The sequence below is a fragment of the Melozone crissalis genome, unplaced genomic scaffold (genome assembly GCF_028551555.1).
Source record: "Melozone crissalis strain CALT ecotype California unplaced genomic scaffold, PUWL_Pcris_2 ptg000056l_1, whole genome shotgun sequence".
Taxonomy (NCBI): Eukaryota; Metazoa; Chordata; class Aves; order Passeriformes; family Passerellidae; genus Melozone; species Melozone crissalis.
The window spans coordinates 2,796,199-2,813,696 of record NW_026535834.1 but is presented as its reverse complement, the minus strand read 5'-3'; the positions used below and the strand labels follow the sequence as shown (position 1 = coordinate 2,813,696).

Sequence of the window (17,498 nt, the reverse complement as noted above, 5' to 3'; positions counted from 1 at the left end):
TTAAATTTTGCTCTCTGGATCAGATGGTCAGATTTCAAAGTGCATTTCATGTAACTATGTCTAAAGTGGTGTAGTGATAGTATTTTTTAAAATAAGGTCTTGAGAAGCTGAGTCTAACTAGACCTACTTAGAGCAGGAGGTGGGGAGTAGCTGACCTCTAGAGGTCCCTTCCAAGCTGTGTGGTTTATAATAAATTCTATGTGTTAATTGAGATGGGAAGAGAATTTGCTCTAGGGGATGGGATTTTATTCAGGTTCTGTGCATTTTAAGTCTCTTGCAGACAGAATGCTGACAAGTGCACTGGTGTTTAACTTGCCTTGTGGCACTTGCTACATGGGTGTGAAGGACAGAGAAGTGGCTTATAATGATCCAGAGAAGTTGCAGTAAGGTGTCTCCTAATGGCTTAAGTAATTATTCTCTGAGTTATTGCAAATGTGCTTATTCAGCCTCCTCCAAAGGAGTACTTTTTTAGCAGTGTCAGACATGCTTTGTATTAGGATAGACTAAAGTAAGCTGAAGTTTCTCTGTCTTGCAGGGTGGAATGCAATATTTATGATTCATAAACCTTAAAACTTGAGGTTCCTTGTACATTCATCTGTGTCTCTGGCAGAGCAGATAATGCTGCTTACTCCTGGGAAATGAAGCAGCTGCTGCTAACTGTGGTCTCTCTCTTACAGATGGATATTGATCTCTGTGAGCCTAACCCTTGCCAGAATGGGGCTAAATGTTATGATCTGGGAGGAGATTATTACTGTGCCTGCCCTGATGACTATGATGGAAAAAATTGTTCTCATCTCAAGGACCACTGCAAGAACAATTCTTGTAAAGGTAGTTGCTGTTGTCCATAAATCTGTCTTGGTGGTGGTACATTGAAAAAAAAGGCATTTTGGGGAATAGTATAATGCAGAAATGTTTTTATTTCACTCACTTAGACTTCATAAAATAGTGAGGCAGTGAGAGGAAGTGCTCTTCATTTATGAAGAGCTTGATGGTGACTTATAAAATCATGATTAGTTTTAATTCTTGTAAAACTTCTTTTAAAACTAAAATCTGGTGGGTGATAGAGATCATTAGTGTAAAGACCTCACTTCTTTTTCAGTAATAGACAGCTGTACAATAGAAGTCTTCACTAATGCTACCCAGGAAGGAATCCGTTTCATTTCATCCAATGTTTGTGGGCCTCATGGACGGTGCATTAGTCAGCCAGGAGGGAATTTCACTTGTGCCTGTGACAGAGGCTTTACTGGAACATACTGTCATGAAAGTAAGTAGGAGCTCGTAAAAGATTATTCTTTTTGCTATAAATTTATTTGAAAGTTAGTGTTATGAAGCTTTACAACATAAAATAAAACATTTAGATGTCAGTAAAGTTGCAGAAGGTGCTGTTTCAGATGTACTGCTTGAAATTGTTTCTTCTGGTAGCAGTCTTTGTAGTGTAGTGGTTTGCATTTCCTCTGTGATAGAAAACTGGTTTTAGTCCAGCTTCAGTGTAAATGTGTTTGTAGCCACTACCTTTATGCACAATCTTACAAGCTACAGATTTCTCCAAAATGAGAACACAAAGAGGGGACCAGAACTTGTATTGCTGGTCTGGGTGTTTTTAAACCCCTGAATATTCTTTCCAGGTAAGTGTAATGCTCTGGTTGGTCTTGACTTGTTATATGTGAGACAATACAGCCAGAAACCCTATCAGGCTTGAAAACAGGTGTTTGAACTTTTTTTTTTGCATGTACAAATGCAGCAATAACTCTGTGCTGCTTTTCCTAGAGACACAAATGTAGATCAGTCCTCTGAGTAGGTGAAAACAGCTTTGAGCAATAATTGTTGACTTTTTGTTGCAGATATCAATGACTGTCTTGGGAAACCTTGCAAGAATGGTGGGACATGTATTGATGAAATAGATTCATTTAGATGTTTCTGCTCAAGTGGCTGGGAAGGAGAGCTGTGTGACACAAGTGAGTACTGCTCAGTGTTGCAGGGCCAAATGATGCAGCCTTGTTGTAACAGAGATGGTTGGCATGTGCTTAAAAATGGGGTAGTTTCTCTGTTCCATAATTGTTTTATTTGCAGAAGCATTTTCAGAAATACCTTTAGGTAGCTGCTCTAAAAGCCTCAGCTCCTTTACTAGGAGCCGAATCTAATTCTTTGGTATAGTTCAGCATTTATTGCAGGAGGAGAAAACTTTTTGTCCTGGGGACAGGCAAGAGTGCTGGCCAGGAAGTGAACTGGGCCAGTTCATGGTTAAGACACCTCAGAGGAAACTGCAGTTGTTTCTTTTTCTGCTCTGAACGAAGCCTGTTCTAAAACATGATGGCAAGGACTTGCTGAGACTTATTACAGGACATGCATCAATTAAGATGTGAAATACATTCTGAGCAGCTTTTGGCAGCTATTGCTGTCAGAAGAGCCTTTTGTGTGGTCTGGATGAAGTTTGTTCTGGAATAGTTATGTTCCCCCTATTAAAATGTTTGTTTCAAGTGAAAGGAGCTTTCTCTAAAATCCATAATTGTGTAAGTGTGTCTAATGTGTGCACATAACATATGTATGTATGTGGTTAAGCCACCTCTAATGGCTGTAAATCTGTATTTTAAAACAGAACAAAGGAGCCTTAGCTGGCTCTCTCATCTCCCAGCATGTCCTGTGCTGGGGCTCCTTTTCAGGTCTTTGTGGTCCCTACTAGAAAGCTCTTTCTGAAGTTCAGAATACAGCTGTTTGTAAAAACCAAGCTACTTCTGGTGCTTTACTGGGAAGCCATTCTGAATATTCCTAAGCTGTCAGAAAGTCATAATTCATGTTGTTCTGTATTAAATCAAAGTATTTTCCTTGCTTGTATAAAGATAACCTCATAATAATGAGGATTGCTGTCTTCCTTGGTAGTACAAAATGTATTTTCCTTATAAAGAGATTTTGTTTTTTCTGTTTTCTCATGGCCTTGGCTGAGCTAGATCATCTAATTTGAATAACTTTTTTTTTAGATTTCAATGACTGTTCTCCTAACCCATGTCACAACGGTGGCCGATGCATTGATTTGGTAAATGACTTCTATTGTGAGTGCAAGAATGACTGGAAAGGCAAAACTTGTCACTCACGTAAGTGTTCCTTGCTTTGATCTTTAGAGTACCCAAAGATTTATTTTCTTCTCGTGGGACTGGAGTTCCTGAAATTTAAAATAAAACAATCACAGTGGAAAAAATAGGTGCACTTTCCTTACCCCTTCCAATTTCCCAGTCACAAAATGGAACATTTAAAAAATGTATTCCTTCATGTAGTGAGAAACAGTTTCGTGAGAGATGTCCTTAGCTTCCATTCTTTGGGTTGTTTATTGTAATGCAGCAAGCAGAACAATGTGTTTCTGATACTAGTGCATTTAAATACAAAGTCTCTTTAATTTTGTGATTTAAAAGTACCTTCAGCAAGACCAATGGAAATTAAAACTGCTTTGTTGTGCTGTGTAGGTGAATACCAGTGTGATGCAAACACTTGCAGTAATGGTGGGACATGCTATGATGATGGGGACACATTCCGCTGCTCATGTCCTCCAGAGTGGATAGGAAGTACTTGCAACACTGGTAAGCTTTTAAAATTTTCTACAGATGAAGCAGAGAAATGTTTAAATAAACAACTGTTTAGTAAATACACACACTGTTCTGACTGGCCAGTTCAAAGCTGTTCCAGTTGGGTGGTGACTGAAATTTAAATAATTTCTTCCACTCACCTGACATGACACTGATTTTTAGGAAGTTGTTTTCCTCTGGCATCTTATATTGCCTTTTCCATAGCTTCTCTCCTAAGCACTTTTTAGAAAACTTGGACTTGTGTATTGACTTTTCTATTGGTCTTTAGAGGCCCTGTGTAAAGATTTTCCTGGGAATTTAGTCCCCTGCTTGGCTTGCAGAGTCCCAAGGTTTGTGACCATGAGGTGTATGAGCAGGCATGCCCAGGAAAAATGAAATTAAGCAGTTCTTCCTGAGGGATTTGCAGAGTTAATGCCTGCTGTGGGGAACTACTTGATTTTTATTCTTTTTCCCCTTTGGAGACTGAATGTAGTAGCTGTGGTTCATCTTTCTGAGAATGAAACTTCCATTATGATCAGGGAGTCGAATGAAGATCATTTAATGCAGTTTTTCTACTTTTTTAGATACAATTGCAGCTTTTAACCAAAACTTGAGCTTTAAATACTTGTATTTTATTGCAAAGAACACCTCACGGCCTGGGTAACTCACTGCTAAAGTAATAATTTAGCAGTACTTGAAGAATGCTTACACAAATGGGGCAGAAAGGAGGTAATTCCTTTTTATTAAAATTTCATGGTTCAGTTAAACAATTGAATTGGGACCATGGTGAAAATGGATGAGAGACTGTCATGTGATTGGGTATTTCTGGATGGTTTTTTTTAATATTTTGTAAGTTTTTTAACTGCTGACTTAAATGCTGTTTAGGACTGTGACACTGACATATCCAGATGATAGGTACTCTTTGTTTTCTGGGCTAACAGACACTTTTTCTGTTTTCAAAGCTAAAAACAGCAGCTGTATTCTGAACCCTTGCATGAATGGTGGAACGTGTGTTGGCAGCGGGGATTCCTTCTCGTGCATCTGCAAGGAAGGGTGGGAAGGACGCACATGCACACAGAGTAAGGCTTTTCTCCTTCTTCCCCTGCATCCCCCTGGGATATTGGGAGTGTCTGGCAGAGAGCTGTTAACTGAAACAAAGCAAGTTTATGGGGTTCATGTGCCAAAATATCTGAATCATTCAGAGTGGGAGGTAGGTAAAGAAGACGATGCTCGAGTAATGAATGGAGAGTTTGTCGTGCTGCTTTTTGCATCCAGTCTCTGCCAAAATAAGACTCTCGACATTCTATAAAAATATAATTTTGGAAATGTGTGCAGAGCAGGAAAAATACTCACAGAAATAATAATTTTAATAATGAAGAGTATCTGGAAGGCAGGCAGTAGTGTATAAGCTGTTTTCTCTGAGGATAGCAGTTAAGTACTTTGACATACCAAGACAATGAATTGGCTAGGTAGAGTGAAGCCTGCAGCCTTGATTTTTATTTTTTCCCCCAAGGTGTGACTTTGGGAGTGGGAGGGAAACTCTAAATTTGAGTTCTGTTTTTATGCTGCCTACTGTTGATATATATGATAATTGAACTTTTTTTTCAAGTGTGGAAGAAAACACTCATTTCTGTATATTTCTTTATTTATTAAATATAGTGGCTTCTGAGCTATAGTGTTATATTTTAGAAAATAAATTGTGCCACTATTTACACTAGCCAATATTCTTTTTTCTAGATACCAATGACTGCAACCCTCATCCATGGTAAGTACATGAACTCCAGTCCTGTACCTATTGTGAAAATACAAATGAGCACGGTAATATGGATTTACATTACAGATTGGAACTAATTTTACTCTAAAATAATTGAAGCCAGCTTCTGTAAAATATCTTATAACCATTTTTTTTTTTGCTGTGCCATATTCCTTGACAGCACCAAAGACCACAAAACAAGCTGAGTTGATTCATGTATGAACAAATAAAGTATTTTAGTGTAGTCTCCATGGTGAAACTGACCAGTAAATTACAATGATAGGAAGTGAATCACATGCAATAACATTTGAAGCATTTGTAATTGGGTAGAGTAAAAAATGAGAAATCAAAGCATGTTAGTTTACCGTAAATAATTTTAAATAATATAAAAATGTCCTGTTGGACCAATTACTATGTATAAACATTTTTAAAAACAAAACTGAATTTTTTGGAGAGAAAATGGGAATATTTTAAATACAGAGGCTGCTATTTATGATTGAAGAGGGAAAAAACTGATGTGGATGAAACAATCTGCCTTATCTTTCTCAGTTATCTGCTTTGATGCCATCATCTGTGCTTCATGTATTAAAAAAGCAACTAAATTTAGAAAACCTTGGACTTTCTTTGTATTCCCTTGAAAGTGCTGTTTTACCTCCCTGAGTTCTGTGGATGTGCTTCCTCATGCATCTGTAGGATGTTGCTGTTTAGCTGCAGACTTGCTAAGCAATATTGTTTATCTAGCTTTATGCTTTTGCTCTTGATAGAAATACATTGTCCCCCTAAAGAGCAGCAGAAACTTTAATTAACAGAGCTTTAATTGACCAGTGAAGCAGTGTAGATGGCTTTTTAAGCACCTTTTTTATTCACAGTTACAACGGAGGGATCTGTGTTGATGGAGTGAACTGGTTCCGATGTGAATGCGCCCCTGGCTTTGCTGGTCCTGACTGCAGAATCAGTAAGTACCTGGCTGGTTGTACCACTCTGCACAAATTGGAAAGAACACCTGGTGAGCCTTTTTACATTAGCTCAGCTGAATTTCAAATAATGAAGCAGAAGCCACCTGTTAGCCAGGTATTGATACCTTGTAAATAATAGCAGGTTATGGTCTGTTACTCATTTCATTAAATGGCACTGAAATAAGTTAGCTTAAATCATGCTTCAAGACTTGATTGCTGGAGTTTCTTGGATAACTCTGATGTTTCTGGGGTGCTGGCTTCATAGAAGCTTAAATTTTAAATATTTCTCTGTTGATAAATATCTTGTTGGTAAAGATGACATCTATCTGAATGTGTTCCACCTAATGTAAGAAACCAGAATGCACTGAGACATTCCAAATGGAAACAAAAACATTGAGTGTAGTGCTGGCACATGAATAACAGAAGTATGATAAAGGTCTTTCAAAGCTAGAAAACAAACCTGTTACGCTGCAATTATTCTGAAGGTTGGAGGCCAAAAAGAAGGAGAAAAAAACAGACCCTAAAAGTATTTTGAAGTGTTGTGGAACAAGCTGGTGAGGGGGGGTTTGTTGTTTGGTTGGTTTTGTCTTTTTGAAGGAATTTTACCATTTTAACTTTAATGGATATATACCTTTTTTTTTTTTTTTTACTTTCTGCTTTGGAAGCTCAGACTTTGAATATTCTGTAGCCTCAAGGCTTCTGGGCTTGGTCCTTCCACTCCATCAGTATGGTGATGTGCTTTCAAGTTGAGACTTCATCCTCATTCTGGCATAGAGCAAACAAGCTAGCACTTCTGGGTGGAGGGCAGCACTGTGGAAGCATCAGCTCAGTGGTGTCTCAGTTCAGAACCAGGCATGGCAATCATTGCATGTCTAGATTCAGATACCCAGAAAGGGATATTGAATTCTCCTTGCCTGCTCCTTTTTCCCTTAAGGCTAGGATGTCACAAATACAAATACTGTGCATTTGTAATGGAGCTGCAGACATTTTTTTACTTGTTTAGACTGGTATAGATGGAAGGAGTAGCTCTGAAAAAATGCCTTCTGTGGCTGATTCAGAAACAGAGTTAAACCACCTTTTTTCTCCAGCATACAGAGGCTGGAGAATCTTAAACTTATATAGTGTGAAGACAGGAGGAAAGAGTAATTGAACCCTGTTGAAGTTTAGATCTTAGAAGATCTTAGAAGTTTAGATCACTTTTGAAGTGAAGTCAAAATAGAACCCAAAGCCCTCCCATATCTGTTGGATTGTTGTGCATTGCCTACAAGTGTAGCAGTCTCTCTACTGCCATTTTTCATGTTCATTTTCAAAGTCCTATTTTAAAATAAGCTGATAGTGTATTGGACCAGAAGTGATGTTTAAACAGTTCTCTCTGGGGTTAGAAAGGACGTTCATACTCAATGGAAGAAAACTTTCAAAAGATGCTTTGGAAGAGAGATGTTTCTGGTTGAAAATGAAGCAGTTGGTGCCTGTAGCTCACAACTTGATGTGCTGCTTTCTGTTGCATAAATCAGTATTGGTCACTTCCCCAGGATAACAAATGACACATTGCTGTCCCTCTGAATGGACCATGCTTCCCTGCCTTTTGCCATTGGTTTCTGTGGCTAAGCCTCTGAATCTTTGAAGATTTTAAAAAAAGAGGTTTTTATGCAAAGTATCTATGTATTAATCTACTCACTATTTCAAGGTTATTAATGTTCATCAAATGTGTGTTACAAACTAAACTGTTACTCTTCTGCCTTTTGGTCAGTTGTATTGCAGCAAGTCACTTCTTTGAGCATTGTTGAGCAAGATCATTGTTCAGCTCTTGCACTCTGATAACTTCATGAAAACACATGCTTTTTTTTGTGTGAAGCCTAAATGTCTGAGATTAGTGCCAGAACAGGATGTGGGACTTGTTCTGTAGCTGAATGTGGACAAGGCATTAACACCTTCAGCTGTCCAACACCTCTGCTCTGTGAGATGAGTCAGCATTTGACTGTTGTTTTGATTACCAGAACTTCAATTAGAGTGCAATTATGAGAAATCTGTTGCAGGGTATTGCTGAAATGGCAGAACTGCTTAATTACAAGATTAATTCTGTAGCCACACTGTCCTTTGCTTTTACAGAAAGAAGGTAATGTTAGATTACACCTCAGTAAATTATTAATTACTATGTCCTGTGTCCTTGTCACTGAGTTTTACCTATTTTCTGTCCAGATATTGATGAATGCCAGTCTTCTCCTTGTGGGTATGGTGCCACCTGTATAGATGAAATAAATGGATACCGATGCACTTGTCCCCCTGGAAGAATTGGTCCTAGATGCCAAGAAGGTATTCTGATATCTGCTATCAACCTTTACCCAAAACACAACAGGGCACAATGTAGCCAGTATAAAGTTTATACACAGTAGTCTGATATGTAAGGAATAGTAGCTAATATTTTTAATTTAAATTTTTTTTAGTAGTATTTATTATATAACTTGAAGAGGTGAATTGTCTGAATGTGCTTTTTGTTTGATTTTTCTCTTTAGTGATTGGAATTGGAAAGCCTTGCTGGCTGAAAGGAATGACCTTTCCCCATGGCAGCCGGTGGGAGCAGGAGTGCAACAGCTGCCACTGTTTGGATGGACGTATTGACTGCACCAAGGTAGGCATTTTGGCCTATTTTCTTAAAAGCTAAAACAAACTCATTGTTCTTGATGCACCAGTTAGTCTTTGTCTCCTCCAAATTTCCTTTGTTTTTTTTTTTTAAGTGGCTTCCTGTAAAAGTAGTTATGGATTTTCTTTAATGCATAAGTTACTGTCCTGCTGTCAACCTGCTAGAACAGGCTCTCTAGACCACTTGTAGGAAATAAAATATGACCTGGAATAAATAATAAATAAATCACACTGCTGAAGCTTTGCAAACACAGTTTTAGAACTCCTAATTCTGTGAAATTGAGTGAGTTCCATAGGTGGGGGACATGAAGATGAAGAAATTTTTCACTGAGTATTGACTGCCTTTTCGTATTGTTCTTCAGTAGCTTTATGAATTGAGAGCTTTCAACCTTTGTATGTTTAGTGTGAACTAGATCCTAGTGGTTTTGTGACTGAGGAAAAGACCTAAATGCAGATTGAACATGTGCCTTAAATTCAGCTCATCCATGTGTGGTATTTGATTTCTTCCATGTGTAATGGAACGCTTACTCACAATTGTGCTTTAAGAAATCCCTAAGTTCCTAATAGCTGTGCAGTACTATGTAGGATCTTAAAGGCTTTGTGGAATTGTAGAATATCTTGAGTTGGAAGGGATCCCCAGGGATCATCCAAGTCCAGTTCCTGGAATGGAGCTGTGTTTGGAAATTGCTGCACCCCAGTAATTTGTGGGTACCAGCAAACTGTTACCATTTGGGAACATGGTTGGAGTGGTTGTGCTTATCACCAATGTGCATCAGCTCTCAACATATTCTGCATTCTCTGGCAGGGTCTCAGTTGTGAATATCAAGGAAATTAATCTTCATGTTGATATTGCTCTTTCTATATTGTAGAAGCTCAGAGGACTAAATTAAAATAAATGCTTAAATTTCTGTATAACTCAGTTAAGTGGGACAAATCTATAAACTTCAAGGAGATATGCCCATTCAGTGGTTTCTCAGATTATCTTTGCACAGATTTTTACTCTTGTGTCTGTACTAAATGTCCTCATTTTGTGGAAGAGCTAAGTTCCATCTGCTAATGGAACTACAGCAGTATCAAAGACAGATATTTTTCTGTGTGAATTGGATTGGATTTATTTGGAATTATGTGGATTTGATGCATGAGAGCAACTACCTGTAACAGTGCTTCATTCTTTTTATTTCCTAGGTGTGGTGTGGAAAAAAGCCTTGTCTGTTACACAAATACTGGGATAATTCCAATAACCAGTGTCCCATGGGTCAAGAATGCCAGGAGAAATATATGAAATGCTTTCAGCCACCATGCACAGACTGGGGAGAATGCAGTGCCTCTGAACCTCTGCCTATCAATATCAAGTGTCTGCCTAATTCTGGGTACTTGGACAATGACTGTGCTAGAATTACTTTAATCTTTAATGGAGACAAAGTCCCCCAGGTGAGAATGGAATCCATAATGAAGTGTGGCAATATATGTAGGGATCTATTCTATGTCACAGCATGCAAGATTAAGGTTTCTAGTATGACTCCTTGCTATTATAAGCTTGGAAATTTTATTACTAGACTCCTGTTGCTTTTAATTGAGCTGTGTCTAAAGGGTGAGGCAAAATTTGGGTTTGTGCTGAATATTCCATCTTCTTGAGTCTCGAAGAACTATTTACATTTCAAGCTCAGACTGTACTAACATAATCATGCAAGCTCAGTTTTTTGCCCTTCATTCCAAAACCCTGTTCTTCACTTTTTTGCCCTTTCTTGCTCCCCTCTTTGCTGCCTTCATCAGTTCTTAGCAACTGTAAGAAGTCTGAAGATCCTTATTTTTACGTGCTATTTTTTACTTGAACTAAAATAACACAATCTCCCTTGCTCCTAACAGGGCACTACAACAGAAAATATCTGTTCTGAAATCCGGTATTTACCAGCTACTAGGACTGTTTCTAGGGACAGAACTCTGATAATATTGTGTGACCCATCTTACTCCACAGAGAATGCAGTGGAAGTTGCTATTGTAAGTATGAGACGTGTGTGTATATGTATACAAATATGTTTTCTTATTAGTTTTTGCTGGGGAAGAAGTTGTTCAAGCTTGTTTCACTTGAATGCAGGTGGACCAATCTGTGGCCTAGTCTTGTCTGCAAAGCAATTTTATGATCTCACAATTTCCTATGCTGCCAGAGAGCTGAAACTACAGGTTTTGTTAATGACAGATGGCTACTACAAGCTCATGATAAATTACTTTAAGGACCAGTTCAGCCCAAATTAGTGAACAGGTGCCTGCTTGTTCTGTCAGAAATCTTGGGCTTTTGACCTTCTCAGTAAGGAGATATGGTTACAGGTGGCTGGATTGTTCTTGTGAAGAGGTTTCTGCTGTGCATTTAGTGTATGGCTGCTTCAGGGACGTTCTTTAAACAAAAGGTACTAAGTGAGAAGTGAAAGAAGGTGCAAGTCAAGTAGATGAAAGTAACTTTTGCCCTAATGAACTAAAGACTTATTTTAGATGCATTTACAGCTCAATCCCTTCCATAGCTTAGTTTTCAAGAAAGAGTTAATCTTCGTGGTAAATGTTTATCCAGGCAGAAGCTGGACTGTATTTCTCTGCTAGTACTGTAAAGAACATGCTGAGCCATGACGCAAGGACCAGAGTGTATGGTATAAATAGAGCAGACTGTTACTAGTCCAAGCTTCTATCTAGATAATCCACATGTCTTGAACTGCTCCAAACTATGACTAAGTTTAGCTCATCAGTTTAAGTAACATGGAAGTCACTGCCTATGCTTTGAGGTATGTTAAATTAACAAGTAGGTGTGCTACCCACCAAGTCTGACACTGCATCTGCAGTTTGGGTAGAGCCAGCCATGCTGTTGCTGTGATAAGCTTTTACAGAACTGTTTGTAGCTACTGTCAGGCAGATTCAACTGCGTGAACTCAATTAAAATGTTTCTAGATTTAAAAAGTACATTTCCGTGGTTAGGTGACTGCAATAACTTCTTGCTTTCCCCCTTCACTCCCTTTAGTCCTTTGTCCCACACCGAGATGAACAAGATAACAGCCTCATTCAGAATGCTGCTAACACAATAGTCAATGCCATCACCAAGCGACAGAACAGCACGGTCATGCTGGCAGTAACTGAAGTCAAAGTGGAGACCATCGTTGTTGGGAATTCATCATCAGGTAAGGTTCCAGTGCATGCCTCCTCTGTGGTGTGTTTTTTGTTCCCCTGCTCTCAGACTTTTCTTATCTTTCTTTACATATTGGAGAAAATTATCCACTGGGTTGTGTTTTTAGTTGCTGTTACTAACTGAAGAGAAAGCACCTTTGAGATAAAGATTCTGTGCCTGTGTGCTCATTTAAACTTAACCTCATCCCTAAGTGACATGCTCAGATACTCTTGCCATGGTTTTGGCTTTGACTTCCAGCCCAAGCACACCTTTCATAAGATCAGCAGTTGTTGTGTGCAATTCCAAGCCTGTCCAATTCTCCTACATTAACCTTGAACCAGCCTCAGCCCTTGATGCTGCTGCACTGAGGCTGTGAGGAAATGAAAATTCGGGGAGGGAGAAGGTGTGGTGTGATCCCAATCTCTTCTGAAGTGCTCATGTGCTATTTATTTACCTTAACAAGAGTTAAAGATGTCTAGTTTCTTCCAATACTTGGCCATGATGTAAAACTTTGCTCTCTTTTTCAACATGTGTTTCTCACTAGTGCACAGCTGGCTTGAAATGTAGCATTCATTCCTCTTTAAGAGGATATGGTGTGATTGGAGAGCTTTATCTCCAAGAGCTGTGCCAAACTGAGTTGTTGGAGGTTTTGCATGCCTGTGTTCCTGCCTGGGGGAGGCAGGAGATGGGCTTGTGGAAGACCACTGGTGGGCTCAAGTTCAACCAAGCCCCAGAGTGAAAATCTTACAATGGTAGGAGGCTCTCCCAGCTTTTTCCTAGACCTCCCCAACATAATCTTCTGAAAGATCTTCCATCCATAGCCTAAACAATTGCCTGATTCCACTTCCCTTGCATTTTCCTTCTAGGAAATGCCTTTCATCTGTTAAAGTCTTGGCAAATGCACTGTTTCCTCAGCTCTACTGAAGGAGTGTGCTTGCCTTAAACAGCAGTTGGGTAGGAGATAAGAATTTGAGCTGGGATTTTGGCATGCCTCAGCCCTCTGGCTTTTCTGATTGCTTATTAAATTCTAGGGCTAAAGGGCTGCAAATTACTTTGCCTCCCACCTCAATGACATTTAAATGAGTCTCCCAAAATAGTGAATTAATTTGGGTTCTCTTGCAAAATGGTTTCCAGACTCCTCATTTTAACATGGGTGCTCAGTATTGACCACTAGCCCTTAGTTCTTAAGTGGAGTTGTTATGAAGCAAACTGTAACCTGTTTTGGGATTTTATTTATTTTACTGCTGCCCCTTAATTGGTTGAGGTGGGTGAAAAGCTATCAGAAAATGTGCTTGAGAGCCCTATGTGTTGAGAATCTCATTTCTGTGGGGTGCTCAAGTGTCTAGGTGGAGCTGATAATTCAGATGCTTCATTGGCTTCTCTAGCTTTAAGAAAAAGTAGTCTGAATTTAGAATCTGTATGCCAAAAATTCTGTATAAAGAACCTGTTATTAAGTGAACTTGGATCCACGGTCATATGATGAAGTAATAGATGTGATAGCAGTGAGAATGCAAGCTTTGTGTTCTAATCTTGGAGAAGCTGTAATAAAGAGCTTCTTTTTCTTTGAAGTATTTCTCCCATTCATGATTTAATGTTAGGTTGTTTATGAAAAATCAGGAGAGAATAGCAGTTACTCATGTGAGTGCAGCCCTTCCCATAACTGTTAAAATACAATTTTGAGATCCCTTGAGGCCAGCCATGTTGGCAGTGTACTCACCTTCCTGTACCAAAAGGAAATGTTTGAGAATGTGTCACATTCCACATAAGAATGTGCTCAGAAGGCACTTGAACATTGGAGGGAAGGACTGTGGTGTTGAAACGTTGGTTGTTTTTGTATAGTCATTTCCAGGTTATTCTGTAAGCAGATGTAAAACTGCTGAGGGAGTTTGTTTGGATCAGGCATTGGAGTGGTGGGTTGACAGCATTTGTCTGCAGAGCTGTTGAACAGCCCTGTTGCTCTCTATAAAAACAAAGCACCTCATCTGTTGTTGCCCCTTACCATGTGTGAGCTTTTGCTTATCAAGAACAGAAAAGAGCTGTTATTCTCTCCTAGCTGTACAGCTCTTGAGGAAGGGGGGCAGAAGAAATCCAAATATACATAAAATTTTCAGAAATACTTTCCTAGAGAAATAATCTGTGTCTATGTGGGAGAACACTATAGTGAGATTTGGATTGAGAGAGTGGAGAAAAGCAATTGCCTCAACAACTTTTGTTTGTTCATTGAACAGTGAAGACTCTTCTCCCTAGGGCAAATATTCTGGTATTTCATCCTGAGGTAGAACAGGAGTTTGCTGAAGAATTCATGGCCAATTTGGTTATGTAGCCCTAACCTGGATGTATTTGGAGATCATTGATACACAAATGTCTGTAGACACTGATGGTAAAGGACTGTTCTTTCTGATGATAAATGCAGGTGCAAGTGCCAGTACTTCTAGGTGCACAGTACTCCATTGTCTGCCTGCTGCTAGGATAAGGTTTTTCTTAGAAGAAATTAGCAGGATTACTCAGGTTTTCTCGACCAACTTTGCATATGGGCTAGAGAAAGATGCTACTTAACAAAACCAGTTTGTCTGTTGGAGAGGGCAAAAGATCTCAAATGGAACTTTCCTCCCTCATCATTAATCATGTAAAACTAAACTAGTAAAGAGCACTTTCAAATGGACCTGGTGCATTCAGGTAGTTGTCATTGTGCTGTAAAAACATCTTAGTTCCTTTCTCCTAAAAATGGTTCAGAGAATCACCTGTAGCCAAGTATGGATCCTTCTCTTGCAAATGTCCAATGCTATATATCTTGTTCTGTTAACACAAGATTATTTCTTTCCATTTGCCCTCCAGATTATTTGGTTCCAATTCTTTGTGCGGTGTTTAGCATTGTGTGGCTGACTTGTATCATCATCTGTGTGTGGTGGACTCGGAAGAGGAGAAAAGAGAGAGAGAGAAGCCGTCCTCCCAGAGAAGAGGGTGCCAATAACCAGTGGGCACCTTTAAATCCCATAAGAAATCCTATAGACAGATCTTACAGTAACAAAGACATTCGTTATGAATGCAAAAACTTCATATCTCCTCAAAAGAGAACTTGTGATGCGGTGGAGGAGTATGTAGAGTATGAGGAAGAGGAGGATGAAGAGGAGGAAAGAGATGAGGAAATGGACAAATTCCTCTCTCACAAACTCGCAAAGCCTTTGCCGACAAAGGTGTCTGACACATCAGAGAGCAGTCCAGTAAAGAAATCCCACCAAATAGGCAAAATGGACAACAGATCTGTAAAAAATGTGAATGCATCAAACTTTGAAGGCAGTAGAGACTAACCTGTATTTGGGATGTAGGCAGACTGTGCCTGCGCTTGCTGGGGAGGGGAAAAATTGACATCTCCACTTTGCATCAAGGACTAAAAATATCTGGAGTCAAATGTTCATAGTTTCTTTATTTTGCGTAAAAAAAATAAAAATAATAAATAAAATTTATTTTGTTTCTTTAGCCTTGTATAAATTATTCAATGACTGTCAGATGAAAAAATGAGTAATCTTTGATAGTTGCTATTTTTGTAAAGTTTACTTATAATACACTCGCTGTGTGGCAGAGGAGAGGTTGTATTTTCAATATGTGTAAAGTTTATTACAAAAGACTGTACACTGTTTACAGAATGTATTTCTTTTTATTACTTGCTCTAATTTAATGGTGGCTTTAAAACCTCCTGGTTGAGGAAATTGTGTGAACTTTAAACTGCTTTCTTGACTTTGAATCTCTATTAATGGCAGCTCACTGCACTTGTTACGTTAGTAGCTTCTGTAAGATTTTTTCCAAATTTGCCTTACACACTTTGTAATAGGAACAAAAAAAAAAATTATAGAGATCTTTCAACTGTGGTTTAAAAGTGGCCTTTTTATTTCTGTTGAATTACTTTAGAATTGCAGTATTGAAGCATGTGACAAGTGCCTTGAGATTAAACTTTTTCTATAGCAACTGTCAAAGACTGCCATATCAATATAGTAAAATTGTGAGAACTCTAGGTTCCCCAACTGACACAGTTTATTTTCTAATAGTGAAAGTGCTTTTTTGTAAATATGTACATATTAAATGAATCACTCTGTATATTTGATTTAATAAGTTAAATATTTTGGTCTTTTTTTTTTTTTTTTACATGTCATTCCTTTTAATTTATGTTGCAGAAAAGGAGGTTCTATGGCAGTTTATAAGACTTTTTTTTGGTATTATGTCCAGATTAGAAAATGATGTTAATACAATCAATGTTAGGAATCTGTTGGTCATTTGTATTTACATAGGAGCATAACCACTTACGTGTAAATAGATCCAGAAATGTTTGTTTATCCCCATGTTCAGCCCATCTCAAGAACACTAACGGGTGCATCTACTGTACAGTACCAACATAGAGAGGCATTGTTTTTTCTTTTGTGAATATGTTAATTACATGTGGTATTACTTTTTTTGCGTTTAAATACAGGCCTAATGAAGGGAACAATATTTTCCTCAGTCTTGTTTCTGTTGTGCTTTATTCATCTTTCGCTCTAAAGGAAAAAGGCTGGCAAGCTCAGAGGATGGGAGTACCTCAGTAGAAATGGTTAAATGTTTTGAAAGGCTTATGCTTTTTTTTTTTTTAAGGCTTTTATTATTGCTGTTAACTGGGCAGACTATAAGTTTATTTTAATTACTGAAGAAGCATAACACTACATACACCTAGTTACCCTACCACTGAGAGGAACGGATGTCTGAGAGTGTAAACTCTGGCCCACGAACAATGTAAACATGAATGTTTTGAAACCAGTTATTTTATACAGGAATGCAGGATTTGCTTTGCAGGATCATCTGTTTTAGTACATTTTTTTGACATGTTCTTAAAAAAAAAAAAACTTTCAGAAAAGAAACTATTTATTAAAGCATTTTATAATGATGTTTGTTGTAACTTTTTTACTTGTGCTAAATATTCAAAACTTATTTTGATAACCTGGTTAGGAGTTAGTTTAGGAAAGGGTACTATCCTTCTCATGTTCCCCAGTATAATCCTGAGTATTTAAACCAAAAACACTTTTTTTCTGCTACTCTTGTAACTTTTTGTACTGTAATGCTGCTGTCTTCCATAATCTAATAAAATGATTCCCTCATTGTGTGTAAGATACTTCAGATTGTTGTTTGCTTTCTAAGCTCTTGGAGCTCAGATGTGACCAGGGAAAAGAGAGGAGGAGTGAAAGTCCAGGTTTAATTCCCAGTATTTCCCATAATCCGAGTGTGCAGCACTGAACTCCAGCATTTCCTGAGCCACAGGCAGCCTGTGGAGGAGGTGCTGTCCTGGGCCCTGGGGACACCTCCAGCTCTCCCTGCAGAGCACAGGGCTGTGTTTGGCTGCCAGCAGTTGGACTGGATGGTCCCTGTGGGCACCATCCAGCTCGGGATGTTCTGTGTGTTCCACGTGCCTGTTCTGCAGTGATTCT

The 17,498-nt window shown here is 38.6% G+C and overlaps 1 protein-coding gene across 1 annotated transcript in view; it reads left to right on the top strand.

Moving 5' to 3' along the window:
• Positions 1-17,185, top strand: part of JAG2 (jagged canonical Notch ligand 2) — a 68,240-nt gene extending 51,055 nt beyond the window's left edge. Inside the window, exons 13-26 of the mRNA XM_054286935.1 lie at positions 678-828; positions 1,100-1,264; positions 1,842-1,955; positions 2,976-3,089; positions 3,456-3,569; positions 4,517-4,633; positions 5,292-5,319; positions 6,177-6,262; positions 8,463-8,576; positions 8,777-8,892; positions 10,089-10,334; positions 10,770-10,901; positions 11,908-12,064; positions 14,887-17,185. Of these exons, the coding sequence (XP_054142910.1) occupies positions 678-828; positions 1,100-1,264; positions 1,842-1,955; positions 2,976-3,089; positions 3,456-3,569; positions 4,517-4,633; positions 5,292-5,319; positions 6,177-6,262; positions 8,463-8,576; positions 8,777-8,892; positions 10,089-10,334; positions 10,770-10,901; positions 11,908-12,064; positions 14,887-15,359 (2,127 nt within the window). The 3' untranslated portion in view covers positions 15,360-17,185. The remainder of the gene's footprint in view (positions 1-677; positions 829-1,099; positions 1,265-1,841; positions 1,956-2,975; positions 3,090-3,455; positions 3,570-4,516; positions 4,634-5,291; positions 5,320-6,176; positions 6,263-8,462; positions 8,577-8,776; positions 8,893-10,088; positions 10,335-10,769; positions 10,902-11,907; positions 12,065-14,886) is intronic.
• Positions 17,186-17,498: the final 313 nt, after the last annotated feature.